The 25,825-nt window shown below is 46.6% G+C and overlaps 1 protein-coding gene across 6 annotated transcripts in view; it reads right to left on the bottom strand.

Moving 5' to 3' along the window:
* Positions 1-25,825, bottom strand: part of LOC142895624 (chloride channel protein 2-like) — a 92,247-nt gene that overhangs the window by 3,579 nt on the left and 62,843 nt on the right. For 2 of the 6 annotated variants that reach the window (XM_076036831.1, XM_076036833.1), the window contains 10 exons: positions 19,577-19,710; positions 18,442-18,632; positions 17,334-17,445; positions 16,806-16,876; positions 16,296-16,370; positions 14,390-14,422; positions 7,130-7,168; positions 6,068-6,172; positions 2,743-2,829; positions 1-592 (listed from right to left, as the gene is read on the bottom strand). The exon at positions 1-592 is cut by the window's left edge and continues 3,579 nt beyond it. In XM_076036831.1, coding sequence (XP_075892946.1) covers positions 401-592; positions 2,743-2,829; positions 6,068-6,172; positions 7,130-7,168; positions 14,390-14,422; positions 16,296-16,370; positions 16,806-16,876; positions 17,334-17,445; positions 18,442-18,632; positions 19,577-19,710 — 1,039 coding nt within the window. In that variant the 3' untranslated portion in view covers positions 1-400. The remainder of the gene's footprint in view (positions 593-2,742; positions 2,830-6,067; positions 6,173-7,129; positions 7,169-14,389; positions 14,423-16,295; positions 16,371-16,805; positions 16,877-17,333; positions 17,446-18,441; positions 18,633-19,576; positions 19,711-25,825) is intronic. The other 4 variants (XM_076036832.1, XM_076036834.1, XM_076036835.1 and 1 more) reach the window with 2 other exon arrangements.

Genomic DNA, 25,825 nt, shown 5'->3' with positions numbered 1-25,825 from the left:
GAAAGTGTTGGACCAACATGTGCCCCACCCACCCAAACAGCCCGACCCAACCCAAGTCCACATTCACTCTGCTGTTGGTTCCCAGGTGTAAATGGAGAGCAGGGCACAGGCAAAGTACCCCGCTCTTCGTGGAGTGTCCGGCGTCCCCTCTTGGAGAAGCAACAGTGCGAGATGGAGGAGAGGAAGGCGAGCTCACGACGAAGAGTGGAGGAGGAGGAGGAGCTGCGAAGAGGCTGGCAGAGCAGTAGAACTTTTCCAGAATTAAATATTGATGCTAAGCCCTGAGGATTTTTGCATGTTTGTGGCTTTGGGGGGGGAGATAAAATATGTCAATGCCGGCGTCTTCTTCCTCCTCCTCCTCCTCCAGCTGCTCCTCTCCCTCGTCCTCCTCGACGTCCTCTCACTGGGACTTCTCGTCGGACTCGGAGGGAGTGTGGTCGCGAGGCAGCGTCATGTTGTGGCGATCCCACAGCTTGTGGAGCTCGGTGGCCTCGTTCTCGCTGCTGCTGGTGCCGCTGTCCCTGAAGCTGGCCAGTGGGGGGCGCACCTTCACGCCCTTCACTGTCACCGAGCCCTCGATGGCCTTGCGAAGCTGAAAGACGAAGAAGAAGAAGAAGAAGAAGGAGGAGTGAAACCTTGGCTAACTTGCTGGGAAGAGATCCAAACACCACTAAAAAATGCGTTAGCGCAAAAAAACGTCAAGGTGTGAAAATACTGAATGACGAGGACAAAGCGCTGCTTGCGCTGCTTTTGGGATGGCGGATGAAGCTGCGAAGGGATTATATCACACTATATGTGTATCAGTTGTGTCTTTTTCTCCACTTGTTATGCTGGGCAACACTGCGGCTGCGGCTGCGGCGACCTCCTGGGAAATGGAACTGCTAACCCCCGACACAGCGCTGGCCTTGTTCTACGCTGCTAAAAATCATGCCAGTAGTTTACAATCTGATGTATGGGCACAAGGGCCGTTTTCTATTTTGCACTGGGATCTCTTTTCCGAAATGTAATGGAGGTAAGGCTCACGGTCAGGGGCCGGCGTGCAGCGGGAAGCGAGTCGGGAGCCACGTTCGCTGCCATTCGCTGAATGGTTTTACAGAGCGGCACCGGACGAGAGGAAAGAGAGACGGAAAACCAGCAGAGCACTTATTACTCTGTGTGCCTCCCGTCGGCAACAGGAATGAAAATGGATTATAAAAAAAAAGTCCAGTGGCGGGTTTACTGAGAATGGTGCCAAGAGGGAACACGCCGCTTTTAATGTTCATAAAAGTCCTGCTTGTGTGACAGAAAGGGTGGAAGAGACTGTCAGAGCCTATCAGAGTGAAGAATGAGACTGAAACTGGTTAAAAGAAAAACCCTTTAGGAACAAAGTATGTACAAATCAGTGGGGCATGAGGCTCATAAGGCTTGTTAAGTGTGTTGCTAAATACTTTTACGACCACTTAGCGTTTAAAAAATTATTTTCCTGCGTACTTGAAAGCCGCTGAGTGACATAAACTTCTCACTTTTTAGATGCAGCGTGAAGCTCATTGCTGAGCCTCTGCACCACTTCCTGTGTGCACTGGGAGTTTTGCTAAAAGCAGCTACAAGCTAGACCACCGCCGTCAAACTCAAATACACAGTGGGACCAAAATGTAAAACTTGGAAGGAGTCGCAGGCCAATATTAAAATTTATCAAAAAAAAATAAAATTCTCTCCCTCCGGATAGAACAGCGAACCTTTTTATATGAACCCAAACAAGTTTTGCTTCAACCTGAATATGGAAGACAGCGAAGCCGCCTGCACACATGCAAAATCCAATATCGATTTAAATTTCAACAGCAATGCTCGACCAAAACAAACCGCCTCCCTGCACGTCCTTCGCGACCAAACGGGAGGCCTCAAAAACGTGTTTTCCACACATTTCAACAACATTTTCCACTTGTGTTTCTCGCCCTGCTGTCTTAGTGAAAGGCTCTGACCCAATCCTCTTATTTGGCCGATGTTGCGAAGGATTTGAACACTGCAGTTACACCGCCTGGCCAATAAAAAAAAAAAAAGGTCACACTCCAATATTTCATCGGAGCGCCTGCACACTAACAACCCTGCGATTCCTTTCTTGGGCTTGGACCGGGTAGATAGAACATCTGTGTGACAGACAGCAGACTGGGAGAGAGGCTCAGCTTTATCTGCTTCCGCTCTGTTTTTTTTTTTTTTTTTTTTTTTTGACTGCTGGTAGAAGGCAGAACAAAAAAAGCCTAAATGTCAGGGACGGGCAAGAGAGGCAGCGCACTTAGCAACAATCCTCTCACCACTTCCCGGACCAATTCACAAAGAGCGAGGGAGTTTTTTTTCCCCCCCGCCTCCCTCCCCTTCTCTTTTGTTATTTGTGCGGAAGGCGAGATGGAGAGAGGAGGGAGAGGAGAAGAGACGGAAAGACAATGGACAGAGACGGCAATATTAAGCAGCCTTTTGTCTGTCATGGCGGCTAACAGGTGGAGGGAGGAGGAACCATTATCGCCGACTGAAATGTCTCTGCGTACGAGCGCGCAGCACAATGACGGCGCGACTGACAAGGACTTCTACCGCTGCGAGAGGCTGCGGATGCGCTGCCAGCGCGCCAGCGGTGACAGACGTGACTTTTAAACTGCGGCGGCTCGGCGACGGAGCAAACAAAACGCGCTCACTCCGCGTCAGCGCTGTGGAAGTGCGGCGTTTCCCAGCGACAGAGATGAAAAGAAGAGGAACGTTAAAAATCAGATTTACCTCTTTGAGGGAGACGACGCCGATGAGGCGGCCGATGCTGGTGACGTAGGCGTGGTCCAGGCCCAGCAGGGAGAAGATGGTGTGGGTCTGCGGGAAAGATGGAAAGCGGAGGGTTTAGGATTTAATGGGTAAATACGGCAGCGGAACGGTGGAAATAAACGCAAGTCGCATCACGCTGGGCTCCCGCTCACCGCCGCGATTATTAGGTCGGCTTCAGAGAGACGCACCAGCGAATTCAATTATCCAACAATTACAAGAACGGATTCATTGAGTTTCTCATAATGTTTAGGGTTCAAATGGGAATTGCTAACTTTGGGAGAAGTTGGGCCTCAAAATGAGATTTTCTACACAACAAAGTCAAAAGTTTGGATGCGGGTTTAACGTTTTGAAATTGTGCAATTTCATAGTTCTCTGTTTTGTCTCCACGTCCCCGTACAGAAACTTTCCACCTTCCACAATGAGGGAGACAAATAAGGTGGCTTTGACACTGACTTTGAAATATAATATCCAAACAATATCAATATCATGAAAACCTTCGGAAAACTGTCGAGTCTGTCTAAAATTACCAGCAAGCTATTTGTAATTCGTCTCGTTGAGTAACTTCAGCTGCTCGGCACCTGTGTTGGCTTGTAGTGTCAGTAAAGGGATTTTTTTTTATTTTTTTTTTTTATCAACGACTCACATCTAGACTAATGGCAGCTCCCACACATTAACCTGGCCCAGCTGCTCCACAGAGGAGGTCAAACGCTGGGCTGAGGCAGCCAAAGCGTGCAGATTGTCTCGTATAAAAAAAGGGCACGCACGTCAAGAGCGGCTTTCTAAATATAGAACCGGAGTTAATTTTCATGGCCAACATCGTTACATCATCATTAACTGGGAGGGTGAAGGTGAATTTCAGATATTTCCCTCTTGAATACGACTTGACCAGTAAACTTTTAACGCGCCGTGGTTTTTATCGGCGCTTGCTGATGGAGGAGAGTAAAATTCAATTTTCCTCACGACCCCAAAAAAACGAGCGCGCCGAAGAGGTTACATTAACGCCCAACTTAATTTTCCGGTCACCAGGTTTTTCGCATGACCCTGTTTTGTTCCTCCTCATTAGCGTCGTATTATTATTAGCACCACAGCTGCTGATGCAGGAACTCAGTTTAGCCACAAGGGTCATTAAAGTTTCATTTTAACTCATCTCCACTTCTAGAGTTACTGTGCAGGAGGACGACGATGTGACACTTGGAGCAAACAGGGGGGGAAAAAAAGAAAAAGCAAGAGGTCAGTTGTGAATGATGAAGGTTGGAGGTCTGAAGCCAACCGGACTTTTTTTGTGTGTTGGCTGGTCATTAGCCAAAATGGGCTTTTGGGACGTCTGAAATTGATCCCAGTGTGCCAAGCAAAGGGAAGCAGTGCCAAGAAAAAGATTGTAAAGGGTTTTAAGCCGGGGCCACTTGTAATGTAATCTGTCAGAGAGTTCCCCCCCCCCACCGGACCACATAATAGCTCTGCTGGGGACAGAGTCAGCTCACCTCCGGTTCAGCACATCCACATCTATCTCGGCTCTCATCCACTTATTAAAGGTGCTGCAAACGGAACCGTGGAGTCAATAGAGAGTCGGCGCAGTCAGAATGCCAGAGTTGACGCCCTTCTGAACAGACACCGGCTGCACCAACATTCCTGTCCCTCAGTTATATTGGATACTTAGTTTTTACCTCCTGTTTCTCATTTATCACACTTAACTAAATAACGAAACTGTCTTTTTTACTTGTGTAATACCATTCAATGCCGGATTTCAAACAACTGAACATTTATTAGTTGATTTTTTTTTTTAAATAGTTTAGAAATGGTACTCTGATTACACGTTACTAAGCTCAGACAAGTGCTCAACACTACTTTGATGTAACTATCATCAAATTTGAAATGACTAAGGATTCAAAATCCTCAGGTGGTTCAAAGAATCCTCTTTTTTCTGAGGGATTAAATAACTTCAACCCACAAGGTATTGAGCTGCACTGGATGACCTTCACAAAGCCGTCCTTTTTGATGAACACCTAAAAGTATGGCGGGATATGTACATTACATGATAACAGCTGATCTAGAATAAGTCATATTTCAAAGTGCACACTGATTCGAAATCAATGTAATAAAAAGTGGAGCAGGAAGAAACAGAGAAAGAAAAGCAGGGAAAGATTTTGGGGCAAACAGGGGCTGAGCGGGGCTTGGCTTAAGGAAGAATAGTTTCACTTCGACACACACAGTCACACACACAGTTCTGAATACAGCAGCGGAAGTGGCGGCGGGCGGTGTTTAATATGCTGAGGGAGATTGTGCGTGGTATTGGCTTTTGGCAGTGTGCACTGGAGCGCGGGGGCTGGGGGGGTGGGGGTGGGGGGTGGGGTGGGGAGGGGGTGAGGGGTGGGTGGGGCAAGATGGATTGGTGCAGGATCCCACTCTTAAATGTTTAAAGAGTATTCACACAGAGCCCAGAGGTGTGCAGTGGGGGGGGGGGGGGGGGGGGGGGACGAGTGGGTGAGGGAGGAAAGGAGAGAAGGAGAGAGAGGGGGGAAGGAAGTGAAAGAATGGGACGAGAGAAAGAGAGATAGAGAGGTAGAATAATGAATGGAGCATTAGGTGCAGCCACAGCCAGAATCAGACTCCCCCTGTTCCTCAGTGTGTGTGTGTGTGTGTGTGTGTGTGTGTGGGGGGGGGGGGCAGGGCGCCAGAGTGTGCCACTGTGCCACTATAAGAAATGGACATGGGGCTCCAGACTTTCAGTTTTCCTTCCTGCTACTAGAGGACCGGCGGCTTTGCTGAACATATTATGAAATAAGAGCAAGGAAAACCTATTATAAATGTTTGGCTCACATCCGTTTATCTGTTCTTTCCACATTAGTTAAAAAAGAACGGGTTGGATACTGGATAATTTTCCCAGCTGCCCTTGGGGTGAAGGCAGCGTGCTGCATTTTCATGGCTGCTTTTGTCCATAGCGGGTTTTCCACAATCAAACAGAAGCCTCCAGAATATAGGATGATGAATTGTAGTAATTTCTAACAAGTGCTGTTGTTTTACCTGACAGGTGAGGCCCATCAGCAATGCTAAAAGTTGTCAACTAGCAACAAAAAGTGATTTGATTTCATGTTGAGAATGATGAATGTCATCGTTGCAACAGAGACGGAGCTCCTCAAGGCTGCGTTCTCGACCCTCGTCTGTTCAACTTCCACACGTCTTTGCGACAAAACGACTCAACCGCGCAGACGATGCGTTGAATAATCAAGACAACAGAGTTTCCATCTGCAATTTAAGGCATTTAAATGTGAACATTTTGCAATCAGACCTTGTGTAGCGATGTGCGTTCCACCAGCTGGAAGGGGGCGGGGTCGATCTTGCAGTTGTTGAAGTTGACCTGCTCGTCGAGCTGCATCTCCTCCCACTCTGCAATCTGCAGAAAATAAATAGATAAATGAACCCACGCAAGGACGGATGGAGTTCAGTGATGAGATGAAAAAGACGAGAGTGAACAAAACAGAGGGCTTTGCTGACCGTGTAGAATTGACTGGTCAATTAAAAGTTAATTAAAATTGTGACTTTTTACAGTCAGGGCAAATTACTCTGGCATAACTTTACATAAAAGGTTTGTTTTGGTCTGTCAAAAAACAAACTGACACACTGTGGACGTGTTGGGCCTTGGATGGCGTCTGATGGCGGGCAACAATCAGAAAGACATCACGTCTTCCCATCGCCTTCCGCCGTCACTGAATGACTTTCAAAGTCACCCAGGACTTGAAAATGAAGGATGGTTGAAAAAAAAAAAAAAAGCAGGGAAAAAAGGAAAAGAGGTGAGCTACAATGAGGTAGAGGCGGCTGAGCGAGACGCTGCAGATGTACGAGGGGTGAACAGTGAGGCGGTCTGGGGGGGAAATGTAGACAGGAAGTGTGAGGAATGTGCAGCTGACAGAGAGGAAATGAGAGGTGCTGTTGATGGATGAATTATGAATGATATCAAATCCAAAAATATAAGACTGCGGGCCAGTCTGAGTATATTGAGGAATCTGAAAAGCCGTCTGTGTCGCAAAGGCTTCGACATATGACAGAAAAATAAGCCTCTATGATGGTCACCTGCACATTAGGTTCTCTGACAGGTTCAGGCTCATGTATAGTTGAAGTATCAGTTTGTACTGCAAAGGTCACTGTAGACGTTTTTCAGTCCATTGAAGCACCCTATCAAATTGTACCTGTATTATTGCAATACTATTATATGGAATTAAGAGGAAGTTGTGCTGTGGTTTAATTACAGTGTTAAGTGGAGTTTGGATGGAGGTCAGTGAGTGAGTGAGTGAGTGAGTGAGTGAGTGAACAAATCATTCTCCAGAGGCTCAGATGTGTGCGAGCGTCTCACCTCTCTAATCGTCATGTCGTCCTCCACGTCGCCGTCGTCCTGCGGAACGAGAAGCAGAAGCGGTGAGTACGCAATGCGGACGCACGAAGCGCGAGACACAAACACTGTTGGATGGAACCAGATGCAGACAAACACAACAAGGAGCAGCGAAAAAAAAACAACAGTGCAGGTAAACAACGGTGTCGACACTTTGCTGTGTGCAGATGGCTGAGACGGCAGATCGCACAAATGCTCACAGGTGCCACACGGCGCCCCCCCCGCCCCACCTCTCCACCCGCCCCCGGCTCGGAACAGATGGACAGAAATGGAATGGGCGACTAAAGGAGCGACTACAGTGCGTTTAATGAGCGGCGAGGGCGGTGATGGATGAAGCGCGAGAGCCGACGGTCAGGACGGCGACGGAGGAGTCGAACCAGCAACCCCTGCACTCTCACAGAGAACCCTGAGTGACGGGAATAATGCACCTGCGGTTGCTGCAGAGCGTGTGTGTGTGTGTGTGTGTGTTCGATGGGCTGTGAAATGCGATTTTTCAAGGTGTTTAGTCATGTGCTGCTGTACAGGTATTTACTCACACAGGGATTGAACCAAAGGGGAAAGACTGTGTGTGTGTGTGTGTGTGTGTGTGTGTGGAAGTGTGCGAGCGAGGCAGACTGATTGTGACCCAGGGGCTGATGGGAGCCCGGCGCCCATTTATCCTCATCACGGCGGTGGCCGACCTGTCGGTAACCCTGGCAACTGATGCTGCGGGGGCCTTTGAAAGAGCTGCCCTACTGTAGCATTATGCAAGCGGAGGCCAGACGTGCCTGGAGTTGATGAGACAAGACAAACACACACACACACACACACACACACACACACACACACACACACACACACACACACACACACACACACACACACACACACACACACACACACACACACACAGAAGCACCAGCGGCGCTTGATCTCTGCTGTCTCACTGATGGTTGTGTTTGTCACAAGGGCGCTCTGAATGTCGCCGAGATGAACTGATGTCGCCGGTGTGTGAGGTAAACGACAGGGGAGGAGGAGGAGGAGTAGGGGGAGATCAATTCACTTTGGTGTTTGCAGGATGTTTTTATTTTGCAGACAGACAGGGTGGGGGAGTGTGTGTGCATGTTAAATAGCTGCTTTCAGGAAGATTAGTTGCTCTATTAGGGAAGCAAATCATCACTTCTGGATACGCAGCTCTGACAGGAGTGTGTGTGTGTGTGTGTGTGTGTGTGTGTGTGTTTGGGTGTGTGTGTGTGTGAAGGGGGGAAAGTTCTCGGAGCCTGCGCACCACTGACAGACGGCCGCGTCGGACCAAACTGCGTGGGCACGTTGAAATGAGATTTGAGCGCGAGCTGACGAGGGGCTGCAGAGCGCCGACAGCGAGCGGCCGCTGCTGGCGGCGCTCTTTCTGAGAACAGACAAAGATTGCCCTCTGCTCCTCCAGCCTCATCCTACTCCTCTTCCTCCCTGCAGCCATCCGTCTCTGCCTCCACCCGGAGAGACGATCGTTCAATCAATGGCAGCCGTCCAAGGCCGGACCTGCAGCCCACATGTGTTAAAGAGCTAAACAGAGCAAGTCTAGTCTAGTGCAGGGTGACACTAAGCAGGAGCTTAGTATGGTTTTAGTCATTGAAAGTCATTAATAATAAATTACTGTAAATTTTTTTTTAAACTTGCAAATAATAAGCAGGATGATTTGAACTGAGGATGACTTGTCTTCAGTTTCACCTTTAGTTTTTAGACTGGGTGTGTTTTTGTAAGTGGCGAGGCATCAGAATATGACTTTAAGGAGTTTGGGAAAATATCCACTACTATGGAGCGAGATGTAAAAACCCATCTAATATTCAGACGGGCCGATGTGACGGCCATGAATCCATATTTATCAGTGACGCCGGGCTTCTTCTCGCACGGCCAGCAGGACTTTTAGATCAACAGAAGTGAAATCTAAAAAAGATCGCTGCCCTCGGCGACGCTTCAGTCAATATCCCATTAAAAATCCAAAGTGCGACGCTGCGACTCCAGACAGGTGTCATTATCTTGACTAAATAGCATTTTATTGCGCTGTCCAAGGTATTTAAAAATAGCATCTGGGAAGAAATGGAAAACAGAAGGATTCTGCCTGAATGCCTGCCTGCATTTCAGACACATTATCACGCTCTTTCTGAGGCAAGATGAATGAAGAGTCAACATTTTAAAGAATGAGACAAGGGAATATCAGGTCATTACCATCAGACAAGCCATGTATGCCAATAAGCAAACATTCTAAGTATTTTTCTTTTGCAGAATGAGGCTCATGTTGATATTCAAAATACAAGCAATCTCAAAACAGTCTGATGAGACCATTGCATGAAACAATCAGTCAGTTGGAGTTTATCTCCTCGAGCCATAAATGACTGTCAGACTGTAATTTATCACTATGTTGTCACCTGAACACAAATATAAGTTGGAAACCTACATTTTGTCCAGGTCTCTTTATTTATGTTTCAATTCCTGTTGTCATTGTTAACTTTTCAACTTTGAAGCTCATCCATCTTGCAAACTTCCAATGACAGTTTGTTTCTAATCAGTCTTAACATTTAAATGGATTTCACAAGTCCTTTACAAACAAAGAGGTGGAAGGTGGAAGAAGAAAAAGAAGAAGAAGAAGAAGAAGAAGAAGAAGAAGAGGAAGAAGAGGAAGTTGAGGAAGAAGAAGCTACTATAAGCTGTGGATGCTGTCACAGAGCCACTTTTCTTTGTGGTCAATACAGTTTTTCGTTTTAGTTCTGATAAACACCTGCAGCTGGTCATAATAAAGGACTCAGTGGAACAAAAATCCTCTAAGGGTGACCTTCCCTCCCTTCTCCAAACATTTTCTGCACGCTGTTTACCAGGTGGATGCAAAAGATGAAGAAGCTTGGAGAAGATCCATCTGCTGAATCAGGTTAAAAAACTAAAAACATGAGATCAGATGTTTTTGCCTTAGGATGGTCATTAAAACCACTGCAACAACATTATTTATCACAAAAGTACAATTAGCAGCTGATTTCCATGCTGCGGCTGCCCACTCGGCTCCCCCCTCCAAAGTTTTCTTCATGCCTAATCTGTATATTCGATTAGACTGCAGGGACTTTAGCACCACTGTGAAGTAACTCCAATAATGACTTTGTTCAAACTATTGCCGTAAAAAGCAGCGGCGGTAATGAGAAGCAGTAACACAAAGCTCTGGGAGAATCTTTGCGAAGTGGCTCGTTAATCTGGGAAATCTGCTCTGTGGCTGCGGCGGTGACAGCCGTTATTGTTGGGAGGTCGGTCGCTGCACCTCGGAAACATTGAACACCATCTACAGCCTGAGATATTTTGGGGGAAGTTGGATTCTTCAAGACAAGCTATCCAGGAAAATTGAAAAATTTGGAAAGGGTTAAAAATGGGATCTGATATTGAAACCAAATCGATCCCAATGAAAAAAAACAAACCACAGATGTTGAAATTAACAATCACACTAACTTGTTAAGTTCAACATCTGCGTGTTTTTTTTTTTTTTTTTTATCTCTCTTGTCTGAAATTATTCAGGGAATGAAAACTCCGTCCTGTTTCCTGAGTTACAGCCCTATCTGTCACCTGAAGGACAAATTTAATGGAGTCAGCCTTTGTTCTGCAACTTAAAACTTGCTTCCATTTAAACTGTGCCTCAAGTGGAAACACTCGACCCTTATAAATGGAAAAAAAGAACACCTTCGTTTAATAAGGTTTATCTTGCCATATAGATATTGCACAAAAAAACCCCCAAAAAACCCTGATCAACCAATCCCTGGACCCTCTTCAGTTCATTTTATCAGAATAAATTAGATTCCAACAGCTGTTCACAAATGTTTCAAAAGTTCAGTTTACTAAACTGAACAGACTTCCGAGATATGTGAAAAGTGACTATGCAGGATGGTCGAAATCATTGTAATTAATATTATTCTAATACATTAGTATTATATAGTTTACAACTTGAAACAGTCAGTCAATAAATCCCAACTTCCATCATCTTCATGTTTTCAACCCACTGATGGTGCATCGTGCTTTCTTCTTGAAAGCGTTAAAAAGGTTTCTTTTTAATTGCCTCATCAAGAGTTCATGGTTCTCATCTCAATGAAAAAAAATACTTCATTGTTGCCTCTTGACATCAATCTTAACACCCAAACTCAGACACTCTGGGTTTAATAGCTTGACAAATGAAACAAAGTACTTCGATAACTGGTCCTTTCTGCTGGTAAGCCCTAGAACAACTCATTCCATTTTTCCTGTAACAGTTAATTTAGGATAGAGACACAACTTGTTTTTGCCCCTGGGGCCATGTTGTCTCTGGAGGTGTGTCTGATGCACTGGAGCTCTTCAAAATAAAGTGTGGAAGGCAAATTGGGGAGGTTGTTGACGTGACAAGCCGACTGATGTGTTTTTTCTTTAAAGAGTTCAACCCAAGTTAATCACTTTGGTTGGTGGGAGCTCCCATAGTTAGATCTTTACCGGTGAAAAAAAGAGGAGAACATAAGTGGCAAAAAGAAAGAGGACAGCGAAATAAAAAATAAAGGAAAAACTGAGTTGAGGTGCTAAAAAAAAAAAACAAGCCCACAAGCAATCATAAATAAAGGAAGGAGGCATTATGAAGACGCGAGAAGGTGTGTGTGTGTGTGTGTGTGTGTGTGTGTGTGAAATTAATGAGCAGAGGGGGGTGGGGCACCCAGGAGAGACTGGGCGGCACCGTTTCTGAGAAACAGACGATTGATGTCATTTACCCCACATTAATATTTTACAACCCAAGAAGGAGCGAGAGGAAGGAATTGGAAATGGAGGGAGGTGGAGGAGGTGGAGGCTGGACGGGCGACAGAAACACACAAAGGGAAGGAGAGCTTCAGAGAGGGTCCTGCTTCAGTGGCTCCACAGAGGAGGAGCAGAGAGAAAGAGAGGTGGTGAGGACTAGATTTCCCCCCTGGCTGTGGGGGTGTGACTTGAAGGTCCCCACTGTGATGGTTAATAAATAATTATACAGAGAGCCGCCGTCCATACTCCCAGTCTGACCCACATACCCCTAATGAAATTACAGCCACACTGTAATCAGTATCACTCTTATGCATTAATAAATACTCCTGATGATGGTGGAAAAAAGCCCACGGGCTCAGCACAGTCACACACACACACACACACACACACACACACACACACACACACACACACACACACACACACACACACATGGAGTGAGTGTAACAGTGTCTCTCCTCACTAATTATTTCACTGCTGGGCCAGAATGACGAACACGATCTCAGGCCCACTTAACACATTTCCCCATATTCAGTGCTCTTGTAATCTACCATCTGTCTCGGTACCAACAGTACAATAGGCCCCGCTGGCGAGCTGCGATTTGCAGTCGTGAGCAACTTAAATCTTTCCAAAGCTTGACGGAAGTACAGCAAGAAAAAAAAAAAAAATATATCAAAGTGAGTGAAAAACGAGGTAAATCTTCAGCGCTGTTCTCTGCCCTTCAAGCTAATGTGAATATTTCTGTCTGACTGCTGCATCTGCACACAGGTGTGTCCACAGGTGTAGTCTGGGTGAGCAGATCCACACTTTAGAGCGTTGTTGCGTTCCCATCACGCCCTTCAGTCTTTGTATTGTTGCGATGAGGAGCAGTCCAGCTTCCAACCTGGAGAAGCGGCACATTTTTCTACATCATGACGGTTTCTTATTACTGCAGCGGGAGAAATGTTGCGTCATTTACGTCTTTGTGAAGTCCGAACACGCTGTGGATGCTGCGTTATTGTGTTGTTATTGTTTGAAAGACATGCCGCAGGGTCCTCATCTGAGGCCACCGAATGGGGGAGAAGAAAACCGTCCCCAGCATGATTCCTCCTCTCTTGCTGTTTTCCAACTTTTTAAAGTCCTTCGGGACAAGAGAAAACTCTGCAGCTGAGCAGCAGGGGCTTGTGTTCAAGGTACCAAAAGGAGACAAATTATGGGAGTGTTTTTTTTTTTTTTTTTTGTCGTTGCAGTGAGCAGTGCTGATTGCCGCTGTTGTGAAGACAGCTTCAAGAGGCGTGAGACAAATAGCGATGGGCGTGTCCGCGCCATTCGGCAATTAGAGGCGACAATGATTCTTTCAAACTCGTCAAGGGGAAAAACTGACAGTGAATCGTAAGACTGTGTGGTGTAATTTATTAGCTTTGCCTCACCGAGTCACGCGCAGACCTTCGGGGCTGTAAATGAAGAATGATCCGGCGCCACTTGGTGCTTGTGCATGATTAAAACTGTGTGCAGAACTCAATAAGTGTCATGTCACACGGCCATGTCAAACTAATGGAGCTCCTTGACGACCTGGGTTATTAATCAATAGCAGCGCTAATAGTCTTACAGCAGGACAATAATTAGCACCATTTCAGAGGTTATACTCAAAGGCCAAGTGTGTCACTTTTACATACAATAGATTAATATGTGCAAAGTTAATAGCAATAGTAAAAATGAGCAGCCATTATTCGCTGCTTTTAGTCTTTATATTACTGACATAAAAAAGCTGGTTCCATTGCAATTTTGCATCAGAATATTTCAATAGTCACGCAGAATGTTGATGACGTGTTCAAGGTTTTGTGATTTCTCAAGGCAGTGAGTCATCAGAACACAACGTCATGCTGACCTTTCCAGTCAATCTCACTGCGATATGCTTTTTGAGCTCCAGTAGCAGCATGAGAGAAATGATTTTTTTTCCAACATGCTTTCCCTCTACTCTAAATCTTTCACACTGGCCTTCTTCAGAATCCAAAATCGATACGGGTTTTTGCTTTTGCCGCAGCCAAAGTCCAAATCAGGGATCAAAGTCAAATTTGCGCACTTTGAATTTCCTGGACCAGTCAGTTTCTGAGCGATCGCCCTCACTCGCAGAGCCAACAGCATCTAGATGATGCCCGTCTGTTTGCAGCCGGCTTATGTTGGAAAACCTCCAAACATTGGGCTGTTTGGGATGAATAAACATGACCCGCGTGTGAAAAACGATGCGGTGCTCAAATCACGGGAGGTGAAGATGCACTCGGGATTGAACAAAGCCACCATTTACAGAATGCTGGAAGGTTAATAAGCAATAAATCAGCGGCGGGTGTGTGAGGAGAACTTCTCCCCGCGCGGAGTGACGAGTAAGCAAGTTCTGAAATGAGGCGCACGGCTGCGACCTTGTGGTTTGGTGGCGCGGCGCGACAGAAGCAGGTGCAGAAGAAAGGTGGATGAGATGCTCACCCCTGAGAAGCTCTTTAAGCTGGGCGGTGGCTCCTAGTGAATGGAATGGCATCACATGTGATGGAGGGGAGGAAAAGCAAATATATTGTGCACAGGAATCTGATGGAGATTTTTTTTTTTTTTTTTGAACTGGGAGCTTTGATTGTGAAAAAGTCATTGGGGACTTTAAAGAGGACAGTGATTAAATATGACACGTGTTGCGTAAGTGCAAGATCACAGGACGACAGCGTGTCGCCGGCAGACATCGATCGGGAATTTTGTCATGCAAGGCTGGACGCCCGCCCGCCCCCCCGCCCCCCCCATGCGTACGGCGGAATCATTTTTCTCAATTCATTATCAGCTGCTTGTTCCATTGATTGACACGCAGCGCCGCTGGAGTGTGCGTAGCCGGCGCTAATTGGACGGCAGGCTACGTCGCCCGTTCCGGAGGTGGAGGCTTGCGGAGGGGGTGTGTGTGTGTGTGTGTTTGTCCGGTACCTTCTCTACCATTTGTCATGCATCATCATTTTACCCCGGGAACGTGTGATTCGCGCGGCCGCCCGCAGCTCATCGAGAGACGCGCTCGCCTCCACGCGCCTCCCTCTCCCTCTATGCGACTCTTCCATCGATCGCAGCCAACGCGGCGGGTTTTCCGGGTCACGACAGGAACGCGGCCCTGCGAGGCGGTCACTGATTGGACGCCTCGGGTGACACGGGTGATGATGAGAGCGCAGCATGCTCGCTTGAACGGCCTCGTCCTTGCAGAACACTTGGGTATTCGAACATAAAGATCCGTTTGAACATAAACGATGAGGCTGAAACTAAATTATTCAGGGCACCAGGGCATCTAACAGATTTTCCCAGCGTTTGCTGGGACCTAAAATCGTTTCTATAGTTTAAGATGCGTCCTGACAGTCGTATGCGTATACAAGCTGAAAAAAAAAGCTCAAAATCATTATAGACCTTTAAAGTTTGACCATAAAATAAATAAAAAAAATGTATGCCTAATATTCATTAAACGGGATTCACATACTGATAGCAGGAGTGCAACAATACACTGAATCCACAATTTGTGAATTAAACGGGTGCAACGCTACCATATTAGCCTAATATTCTCCTTTATTTGTTAACAGAACAACATTTTTACCATTACCATCATCGTCTCACTCATGTTGTCAAATGGGAAATGAATCAGCACGGCGTAAGAAGTTGCATGCGCACAGCCCAACTGACAGCGGTGTGTTGCAACATGTTGGTTGGAAGGCTAAATTGGAGCAAATTGCAACGCAAAGGGCTCCTTGATGCTGGTTCAGGGGGTCAAAACAAAACTGGGGATCAATCTGCTTTTAAGGAAATGCCATTTATGAACCACACAACGGCAACGGCTGAGCAATATCTAATTAGACTGATGGGTCCTCGGTCTACTTAGGTCCAATTAGGGGGTCACTGATGTAAAAAGTTTGGTAACTACTGAGTCACAATGTGCTATCGCTTTGATTAATTCTCACACGGGCGATTAAAGAGGCAGTGCGACCCATCACTTCCTGCTGTGCTCTTTTTTTTATCCTCAGTTTGAGGTGCAACAGTGTTCAAGTGTTCGCTGTGTTGTCACCTGACCAATCGGGCTACAGAAAGCTGAATGAATCGCTGCTCGAGCAGATGATGTAAGCAGACTACAGGCAGCAGGGGGGCGGGTCAGGAGGCGGAGCTACAGACTGTGCAAGGACGAGGGCGATCAACGCAATTCGGCACGATGACACAGATGGGCCTCGGCTGAGCGTGGCGCCCCATCGCGGTCCATCGGCATTCTGGGATTAGCCCTACGATGCAATGGAATGATGGGGTGGCAGTCGGCTGATTGGCTGATGAACCTGTTGCCGGGCGGTTTCCAGGCATTTGGGGCGTGGCCCAGATCGGTGGCTCTTACCACGACGGATATCCGCACTCGTTTGGAGGGCCTCCTTTGTTCAGGAGACGTGGGGCTCTCCACGTTGTTGTTTGTCTTCCAGGTGACCAGAGATAAGCACACAACATTAACATCAACATCTAACTACCCACCCAACCACCTCCCACTCTCCCCCCAAAAAAAATAATCTTGAGTCAAAACTTTACCGCAGTGCTCGGAGACAAAAAGCACTGAGGGATGCCAGGCTGAGGCAAAGTGGAAAAAGTTTTTCATATTGAGGCCGGCTGAGGTGCTGCTGTGAGCGCGTGTGCGTGTGCGTGTGTGTGTGTGTGTGCTGTGTATGTGATTGTTTGCGTGGGTGGCACTGTACTGCAGAGTGTGAAGGACTGTATGTGAGAGATAGCATAGTGTGTGTGGGCGTACAGAGAGTGTGAACGACAGGACGTGAGCCACTGTGCCTGTGTGTGTGTGTGTGTGTGTGTGTGTGAGAGAGTTGATGTTGGGTGTATCTGAGGACACAGGCTTTCTCACCTCCAGGCCTTCGGTATCTGGACTGGCACAGAACAGGTTCTTTAAAGCAATGCCTGAATTATCATTAGGACCTGAAATGAAAGACAGAAGGTCCGAATGAGTGTTTGGCTGGCAAACTGTCGTCTTCACCGTCTGTTTCCAATTTGAAAGAAGGAAAAAGAGGCAAATTAAATACAATTCCTTAGAAACTTGCATGTTTTGCACCAGCATGACATGGTTATTAGTCTTTTATTGCAAGCCTTCTTTTAATTGGCGAAGTATTTTCAAATCTATGGATGCTGTTGGAAGATGTGAATTGTGAATTTCCTTCTTATCTATCTATCTATCTACAGTATCTATCCATCTATCTATCTATCCATCTACAGTGTCTATCTGAAAAGTAAAGCAGCACTCTGGGTGTCTGTGTGTTCTCCTCCATGACTATTTCATGGAGCAGTGCACGATTTGGGACACGACCATCTAGGTCGAGATGAGAGCGCCGCACAACAAGCGCACAAGTGGAGTGCAGTGTGTGTGTGTTTTCCTTACTGGCGGGGATCTCGGTGGGTCGCTCCACCACAGATGGCCTCTTTAGTGCAGGTTTGAGGGGCTTTGGGGAAACTGGACGAACTGGACTGAAGGTGGACTCCTCGGTCGAGATCTGCGCGCGCACACACACACACACACACACGCACACACACACACACACACACACACACACACACACACACACACACACACACACACACACACACACACACACACACACACACACACACACACACACAGAGAGAGAAAGGCATAGTGAGAAATGAGAACCAGCACTCAACCCCGACCTTCTCCGCAGCTCTCTTTTTTCTCTCCCTGCAAACTCATTAGACAAATGGATGCACTTTTTCAGAGCCATGAGACGGAGGCTTCAAAGTCGGGGAGAAAAACAAAATATAATGCAGGAAAGAAGAAAAGAAGGCAGGCGAAGCAAAAAGCCTCTGAATGTTTTCTCATCCGAGCCCGGAAGCAAAACATACGCCTTCCGTGACTTTTTAATGTAACATTTCCTTCAGCCTCCTCTGGTATCAACTTTTTTTTTTCCCGAAAGCTCTGATGTTTTTCTCCTTGTGCTAAACTTTAAAGGCACAGTGTGTGAGATTTAGTCTAATCTATTATTAAGAATGCATTCAATTCCTGTTTTGTATCACTTGATCTCACCTCTGTTCTATCCCAGCTCTGCTGTCAAAGTGAAAACTCAGCAGATCCAAGTCCTGGGATACCCAGATATGCAGTGGCACAACGTTTGCCACACTGGGGCTCTAGTGTTGTGTTTTCATTAACTGAATACAAAAGAGACACTTTAGCTAATTATTCACATGCAATTATTAAATCATTCAGTCAGAAGTACACAGTGCTGATCATCTTGGCCAGCCTTTAATTTGTTAAGTGATGAGGTCATCAGTTAGTCTGTTGTTGGACTAAATATTTCACGTTTTGTGCTTTGGAAAGCGGCAAAAGCTTTGAACGGTTGAAGACGTTTGGCCTCAGCCTCTCCTGTTTTAGCCTCCAGGCAACAAATCCATTAACCATCCATCTCCCCAGCCAGCGTTCCATTTTGCCCCGTCAGCGTTTGCATCCCGATACTGCGCCGCCGAAGACCTCTGACCTGGAAGCGGACCTCCTGGCTGATGCGCTGGCTGTCGATGTCGCTGCCCGGGTCCGACACGACAGACAGGCGCTTCTTCTCCGCCACGGACCGCTCCCGGATGTACTCCAGCCGTCTGGGGCGGCCCAGCTGCTGGGCCAGCAGGGACTGGAGCTGGGCGCGCTCGATGGAGCCCAACAGGATCATCGACTCTGGTGGGGGGGGGGGGGGGGGTGGGGGGGGGGGGCGGCAAGGAGGTGAAGCGGGACGGGAGGAAGGAAATGGAAGAGGAGCAGAGTGAGCAGAGCGCAGGAGACCACGCGCTCATGTTACAGCATTGCGGAGAGCCCGGCTCGGTTACATAACAAGGGAACAGAATGCAGCAAATGCATATTAGCTAGTCTGGGTGTCTGTTGGGGACGGGGGAGGGGGCGTGAAGGGGGAGCGGGGGGGGGGCGCTGGCTTTAAGTAATTGCCTTTGTTACTGTGCGTGCTGATTATGTATTTGGTTAAATGCCGCGGCTAATTGTCCCTGCGCTGGGCTCTAATTGAGACGGCGGCGGGAATACCAAATTTGCACTTCAATGAGCTCTCCCACGTCAGAGCAGCCCGCGCCGCGGCCAGTTTGTCAGTCAATCAATCAATCAATGCAATTAGCGTGTCGCCATGGCTGCTGCAGATTGTTCCAGCTGCCATGGAGGATGTTGCAGGCCGGCGGCATCGCTGGCCCGGAACACAGTCAGGCAGCGGGACACGTGTTGCTAATCGGCTCATCTAAGACGACACGTAAAAATGAAAACCTCCGAGTCACATTGCAGAAACCTGCATTTCCTGTTTAGAAAGCTTCTGTTTTTAAAAAAGCCTTTTACTCTTATTTTCTTAACATCAGAACAGACTCCGCCCCCAATCAAACAGTCAATATTTTGCTCTGTTTGAGGCGTGTCGGCACTAATTGAGCTGATGACTGATCAATACATTGACAGAAGGCTCCCGGCATAAACGGGCGAGTGTTGTGTGTGTTATGTAAGCATTATTAAGTAGTAATAAGCCACGATTCATAGGATAAAAAGACAAATTATCGCAAGATTCAAGAAGGAAAATCAGTCATTTAAAATGATTTTTTATCCAAACACATAAATGTCGGTCGACGCCTCACCAGCCGACTCCACCAGCGCCAGAGTCTTGAGGTGACCCGTCATCAGGACGTTCTGCAGGTCCCTGTAGCAGCAGTTTAGAGTGATGTAGCGCACATCTCTGACCATGATGTCCTCCACGCGAATGTTGTACTTCCTGAAAAAAAAAGAAAGTGTGATGAGGAAGAGGACGACTGAAACCCCTAACTGAACCTTGATGGACTCATGGGGAAGATAATTCTAAGTTTATTTGCAGGAGCTGTTGACTAATTTCAGAATCTAGAATCCTGCAGCTTAGGTCACGGAGGTGTAGTGTAGCGCATCGGCCTCTATTTGTATTTCAAAAGCACCCTTTCTGACCGGCGGGTCAGTCCAATAACACGCGGCCTTGTTAGCACGTCACGCAGACGTGCGCGGCGGTGACGACAAGGCAGACGTGCACGGTGCGGCTGGCGGGAAGTGGGTGACATTGTGCGAGCAGATCTTGCCTCAGCAGAACTCCACGTACGCCCTGCTACACCGGTCAAAACACTCGGCTCGCTCTTCCGCCTCCAGCTTGCCAAAAAATCTGCAAACAACGACAGCGGCCGCTCAAAGGTTGTTGTTTCCCCCCCCCCCCTCCTCTCATTCCCTTCGCCCTTCCTGCCAAGTCCTGTATCCGTGCCAGCCAGGAGACGGGCTCCAACCAAGCCTGCGCTGCCTGTTTGTGGTGACCATTCAATGCACTGACCTCTGTTGATGTACAAAGTTAATTTGATGATCTTCCGCACAAAACAGTTCAAGGGGTCTCTATTAAGAAAAAAGCTGCTGGAAATGACATCAGCTCTGCAACAAACACAGAAAACAACCTTTGTGGAAAGGTTTTCTGGGGATGTCTGGGTGGGATGACGTGGACAACGCGTTTGCTAAATGCTGCAGCTTTTATCTGTGGTGAAACAGGACAATATAACGTGTTTTTCTTTTCCACACAGAATATTAATGTTTTTATAGCAGGGCAGCTGGACCGCTAAGATATCATGTGTGAAATCTTGCAGCTTCATCTTGGAAAAGATGAAGCTGCAACAATCGTTATTTATTTGTTTATTTTTTGAAAGCTGGCTGGATAACGAACCCATCCAATCAGCATCCTCAGTCGCAACGCAAGTGGAAAAGGAACTGGTTTCCTCCGGCATGTCTGCACGCATAAGCAAATGACATCAATCAGAAGTTTAGGTCTAAGTTCTAAAACTTTACGGACTGTTAAGAATGCCCAAAAATGAGAACAGTGTTGGCTTCATCTGTCAAATCTTGAGATATTTGCAAGTGTCATATTCATTGGAGTTGCCACACGCCGTCTTGTCGCACAGTGGCCTTAAAAATTACCCTGTTGTCAGCTTTAATTTTTCATTGGAACAACTTTTGGCGGAGGTAATGTTCCCTGTTGAAAGCCGTGAGCGAGATCAGAAGTGCCATCAATGAAATGGGAACAGAGTTGTAAGAAGAAAAAAAAAAATAAAGACAGATCTTCCTGCTCTACAGATACACCTTCTCTTATCTTTCTTGCTTGGAACAAATCTCAGAGGGGATGGAAAAAAAAAAAAAAACCTCTGCAAAAACAAATCAATGCAAAACAAAGAGGAACGAGAGGAACCGGTTCTTTGTTGTTACAGCTCTGCAGAGAATTTACTGCACTGATCACTTCCAGAATTACCTGTCAATCACTCGGTCTTAGTTGCAGCATATCTCCTGCATTTTATAATCAGACTGGACAGCTTTCTCATTTTAGTTAACTTTGACTACAACAACTTTGATTAACTTATGAGTTTCTGTTGCATCAAAACAAAACAAAAAAAAAACCTAAATGGAAAATGTATCGCCACCTGGGCAGAAGAAGATATTTCGCTGACAGATCAACCAGGTGCCCATGGTTATCAAATAGATTTCAGGAAGTGGATAAGAATTGAATTACCACTCTTTCATATCGGCGCGAGATGGAGATATGGAATATATTTATATGTGCGGTGGGGGAAGAAAATCCTTTGACAAGCACATCATCCGCTGCAGAAAGCTGCCTGGTTCTGACGCATTCTGAGTCCTCCTGGCTTAATTTTCCCCGTGAATCTGCAAGATGCGGTAAAGCGTGCCTCTGAACTGGACACAGGACTGATTTCCCCGGGGATATCAAAGGCGCTTGATGAAATCTGATTGGTTTCCCCTTAATTGAACCTTTGCTTCCTGCAAGGCCTGGCATTGCATCTCATCACTCTGAAGCATCTCGCTGAAAGCCTGAGATTGTATTTTTGAGCCAAGATAAACAGACTCATAAAGCAAGAAATCCAGGGCAGACATTTTCACATTTTCCACAGCAAAGATTCTGGGAGCTGTTACGAAAGACTGTGGAAGGTTTTGGTAGGTGGACATGCTTTAATGTGAGAGATTTCCTTCTCCTAGATCCTAGAAGAGTTTCAAGCAATGTACAAGTATTTCCACATTTGCATCCAGATCGTGATCGGGATCATCCCATATACCATTCAATTCTATATCCCTTGAACTACCTAAAGTAGTTGGTACAAAGTAGTAGTTTACCTGTGTTTGGCCTGTCAAAGCTGTCGTTTTTCTGACAGTCACATCGCAAGGTTGTGTCCAGTATCTCTAAATGGACTGCACTTAGTATATAGCGCTTTCCAGCACCGTCGCAATACCCCAAAGCACTTTACAATGGTCTCCCATTCACCCATTCACTCACACACACATACACCAGTAGGTGGCTGCTGCCATGCAAGGCCCTGCCAGTCCCATTGCAAGCAATTCAGGGTTAAGTGTCTTGCCCAAGGACACAACGACAGACTGGGATGGAGTGGGATTTGAACCGCCAGCCTTTGGGTCATTGGACAACCTGCACTATACTACACCTACTATATGAGGAAGATATTCTAAAATCTTTTGCATTTTAGCTGGATAATATTTTGGGTGTGAGGCACAAGAGGCTGTTGCAAAAAAAAGAAAAAGAAAGAGAAAAAACATTGACGGGACATTTCAGCAAATAGTTACTGACAATCATGACCAGGGAAAAAACATCCGAGTGACAGAGAGGCGGAGTGACGTTACGTAATTGTTCCCCTCAAACGCCAATCTGGTGCCGGAGAAGGATTCATCGTGGGAGAAAACAAAAGAGGGATGTGAATGAAAGAGGGAGGTGGGAAAAGGTTTCGTAAGAGCCCCGCAGGTCTGATTAGAGAAGAGCGACCTCGGCAGTCGGAGTGTGTTTTTTCTTCCGTCTTCATATCTGAACACGTACGGCGCATAATAAAACGTGTCCCCTACGACGCGCGCGTGGGAACAGCGACACGCGCGGCGGCGCGCGCAGGCCACCGCACAGACGCTAGGTGTTACACAAGTGTTCCCGCACGAGTGGGTGGGTGGACGCCTGCGTGGGTGTGAGATGGAGCGTTTCCAGTTCTAGCGGAGCAGCGAGCAGCGCCACTCCTCGCAGCCACCTCCTCCTCCTCCTCCTCCTCCTCCCCCTCCCCCTCCTCTGCTGCTGCAGTAATAATATATTGAAAAAAAAAATAGTGAATGAAGGTTGGAGGGGAGTGGAAGCTTTCTGCACGGCGACTCGAGTTCATATTGTGTGTGCGTTATTAAAAATAGATGACTCCCGGAGATTATGTTTTTTCTTTCTTTCTTTCTTTCTTTCTTTTTTCTGGGTGTGTATTTGTGTGCGAGAGTGCTTGTGAGACCCTGACAGTTTCTCAATCATCCCGACGGCTCGCCAACTTCTAACATTTCCAAGCATATGCCATTATGTCGAGATTATTTGATATTTTTTGATGATAGATGATTGTGTCATGATTACTTTTCTTTTTTACCCCTCTTTTTCGTTTGCATGAGCGCACACTAGCTCAAATATGGGCGTAAACACACACACACACACACACACACACACACACACACACACACACACACACACACACACACACACACACACACACACACACACACACTGCGAAGGAGCTTTTTGACACTGGCTTATAATCTTATTAATGTCCTGGCAAGTCGAAATGTTGACTTGTTGACAAATGGAAACTTTGTGTGTCGATGAATTGAAGTCATGATGTAGAGCGCCAAACTAAATGTGACCAGTTTCTGTCTGGGACCAGTGGGGATTGTACTGGTTGGAGGTTCAGATCCGATCTGCCCGGCTTTCTGTGTAAATGCAGTGTTAAAACATGGAGAAGCATGTTTCTCGTCCTTGCTTCCTGCCGAGGTCTGAGACAAACACGGCAACGTCTGAACAGCCGTGTGTGTGTGTGTGTGTGTGTGTGTGTGTGTGTGTGTGTGTGTGTGTGTGTGTGTGTGCGTGTGGGCGAGTTGTACAGTTCCGTCTGCATTTTCTGCTGGGCCATTTATGTCTACCGGTGCACTAAAACAACCCAATGCTGTTTGATTCTCATTGACAAAGTGCACCGAACAACACAGACACGGAGGTGCAGAAAACAGCCTGTAATCATGGCAACAACAGCGACTTTGAGACACAAACTAGGTGCTTCAGCTTAAAACTTACGAAAAACAAATTAACTGGCCAAGTTGGGTTGAAATGAACCGATCTGTTTGGTTTTAAAATCGACGGTGGTACTTGTGGACTAAATTTCAATGTATCAAAACCTCAAATATTATCGCTTTTCTGCTCTAGGACTTCTTCACGTTTCTCCACAGCGTCACGATTGTGCGTCGGCGTGGCCGCTCTTCTTAAAAGTACAACTCTCCTTCCTGCTTCTCCTCCAAAGTGTCCCAAAACAGAGGCAGGCAAGGAGAAGAAGCCAGGATGAGGTCAGGAGATAATGAGGAGAGACGGAGGGCAGCAGAGGTGCAGTGAGGGAGGGATAGATAACGAAGAGACGGGCAGCGCGGGTCGACTGAGGTGCCAGAGCGTTGGAAGCCAGAGGTTTCAGGTGGCCGCCGAGCACCAGAGTCTTCGGGGAGGCGGAGGAGTGGAGGGACACGCACGCTGGGATCGTGACCGAGGTTGAAATTCGATTCTTTTCTCATTAGTCGCGAAGCGCGGCTGATGCATCCCGTCTGTTAACTCCTCTTAATGATTCACCAGCATCCATGACAATAACAGCCAGCGCGCCCATTTAGCGATAAGTGCCTCGGTGTGGTGGCGCCGAGCAGCCAGCGGTCCGGTTCAGCGGCGTGCGGCTGGAAGGAAAAACAGCCAAGGAAATGAAAACCAATAAAGCCGAGCGGGCCGCCTTTTCCTTTTGCATCCTGGCGGGCGAGTTCGACGACGAGGAAACGGGTAAATTAAAGCAATAATCGAAAAGTCATTAAGCACTTAAGCCCATTACCAATAACAGTAGATTAAGACTAAGAACATTGCAACTGTATCCGAGCTATTCTGTGACTAATTAAACCTCCACAATTAAACACACCAACCTCTGCAGAGGCGGCACTCTCGAAGAACAGGAAGTTCTTAAGATTATTGCTAATCCACCAACAACCAATTGTGTAAAACCAGCAAATCTCTCCAACAGCAAATTTGAACAGCAAATTCTCTCCAGAATAAATGAATATACTCTACCAGTCAAAAGTTTGGACACACCTTCTCGTGCAATCTTTTGATTTTATCTTTACAACTTTCTACACTGCAGATAGATACTGAAGATATGAAATAGATGAGCAAGATATATGTAATTATGCAGCAAGGAAAAACAGGTTCAATAACTCGATATGTGCTTTTAATGAAAAGTGGCTATTTTGATGGATTTAAATATTGTCGGGAAGATAGTGTGGGATTTTTTTTTTGACAGTTTTTAGTTTTCAGGTTTTAAGTCTGAAAAACAAATGGACTGGTGGTCAGTGGTCTCCCAGTCTAGCCCAGTCTATCCCAGTCTAGCCTCTGCAACTTGCACTGCCATTGGCTCGTCTGTTAGCAAACACCTTAACGTTTCCCTCTGTGCAATTTTCTTAGTGAGAAAGTTATTCTCTTGATTTTTATTGTTATTGGTCACCTTTGGGTTGTTGTGACATTCTATATAAATACATTGAATACATTTTTTTTTTCCAGGAACGTCAATTCCACGTCCTTGATGAGATTTTTGGGCGGCTTAGGTTTGGACAGAGAGGTCGAAACATGGACTAAACGATGTGCCTAAACCAATCAAACCCAGATGAAAGGAGCTTAGGCCGTGGCAATTTCTTAGAAAAGACAAACTGGTCACTGCACAGCTAAGCTACATAGCTTTGGTTCTGTTTTACTGTACAGAAAAAAATGCCTGTATCTATTTTTG

This window comes from Nelusetta ayraudi, unplaced genomic scaffold (genome assembly GCF_046127955.1).
Source record: "Nelusetta ayraudi isolate G7.1 ecotype Tasmania unplaced genomic scaffold, CSIRO-AGI_Nayr_v1 ptg000048l, whole genome shotgun sequence".
NCBI classification, from domain to species: domain Eukaryota; kingdom Metazoa; phylum Chordata; class Actinopteri; order Tetraodontiformes; family Monacanthidae; genus Nelusetta; species Nelusetta ayraudi.
Note: the sequence above shows the minus strand (reverse complement) of the source record. Positions and strands in the feature narration are given on the sequence as shown.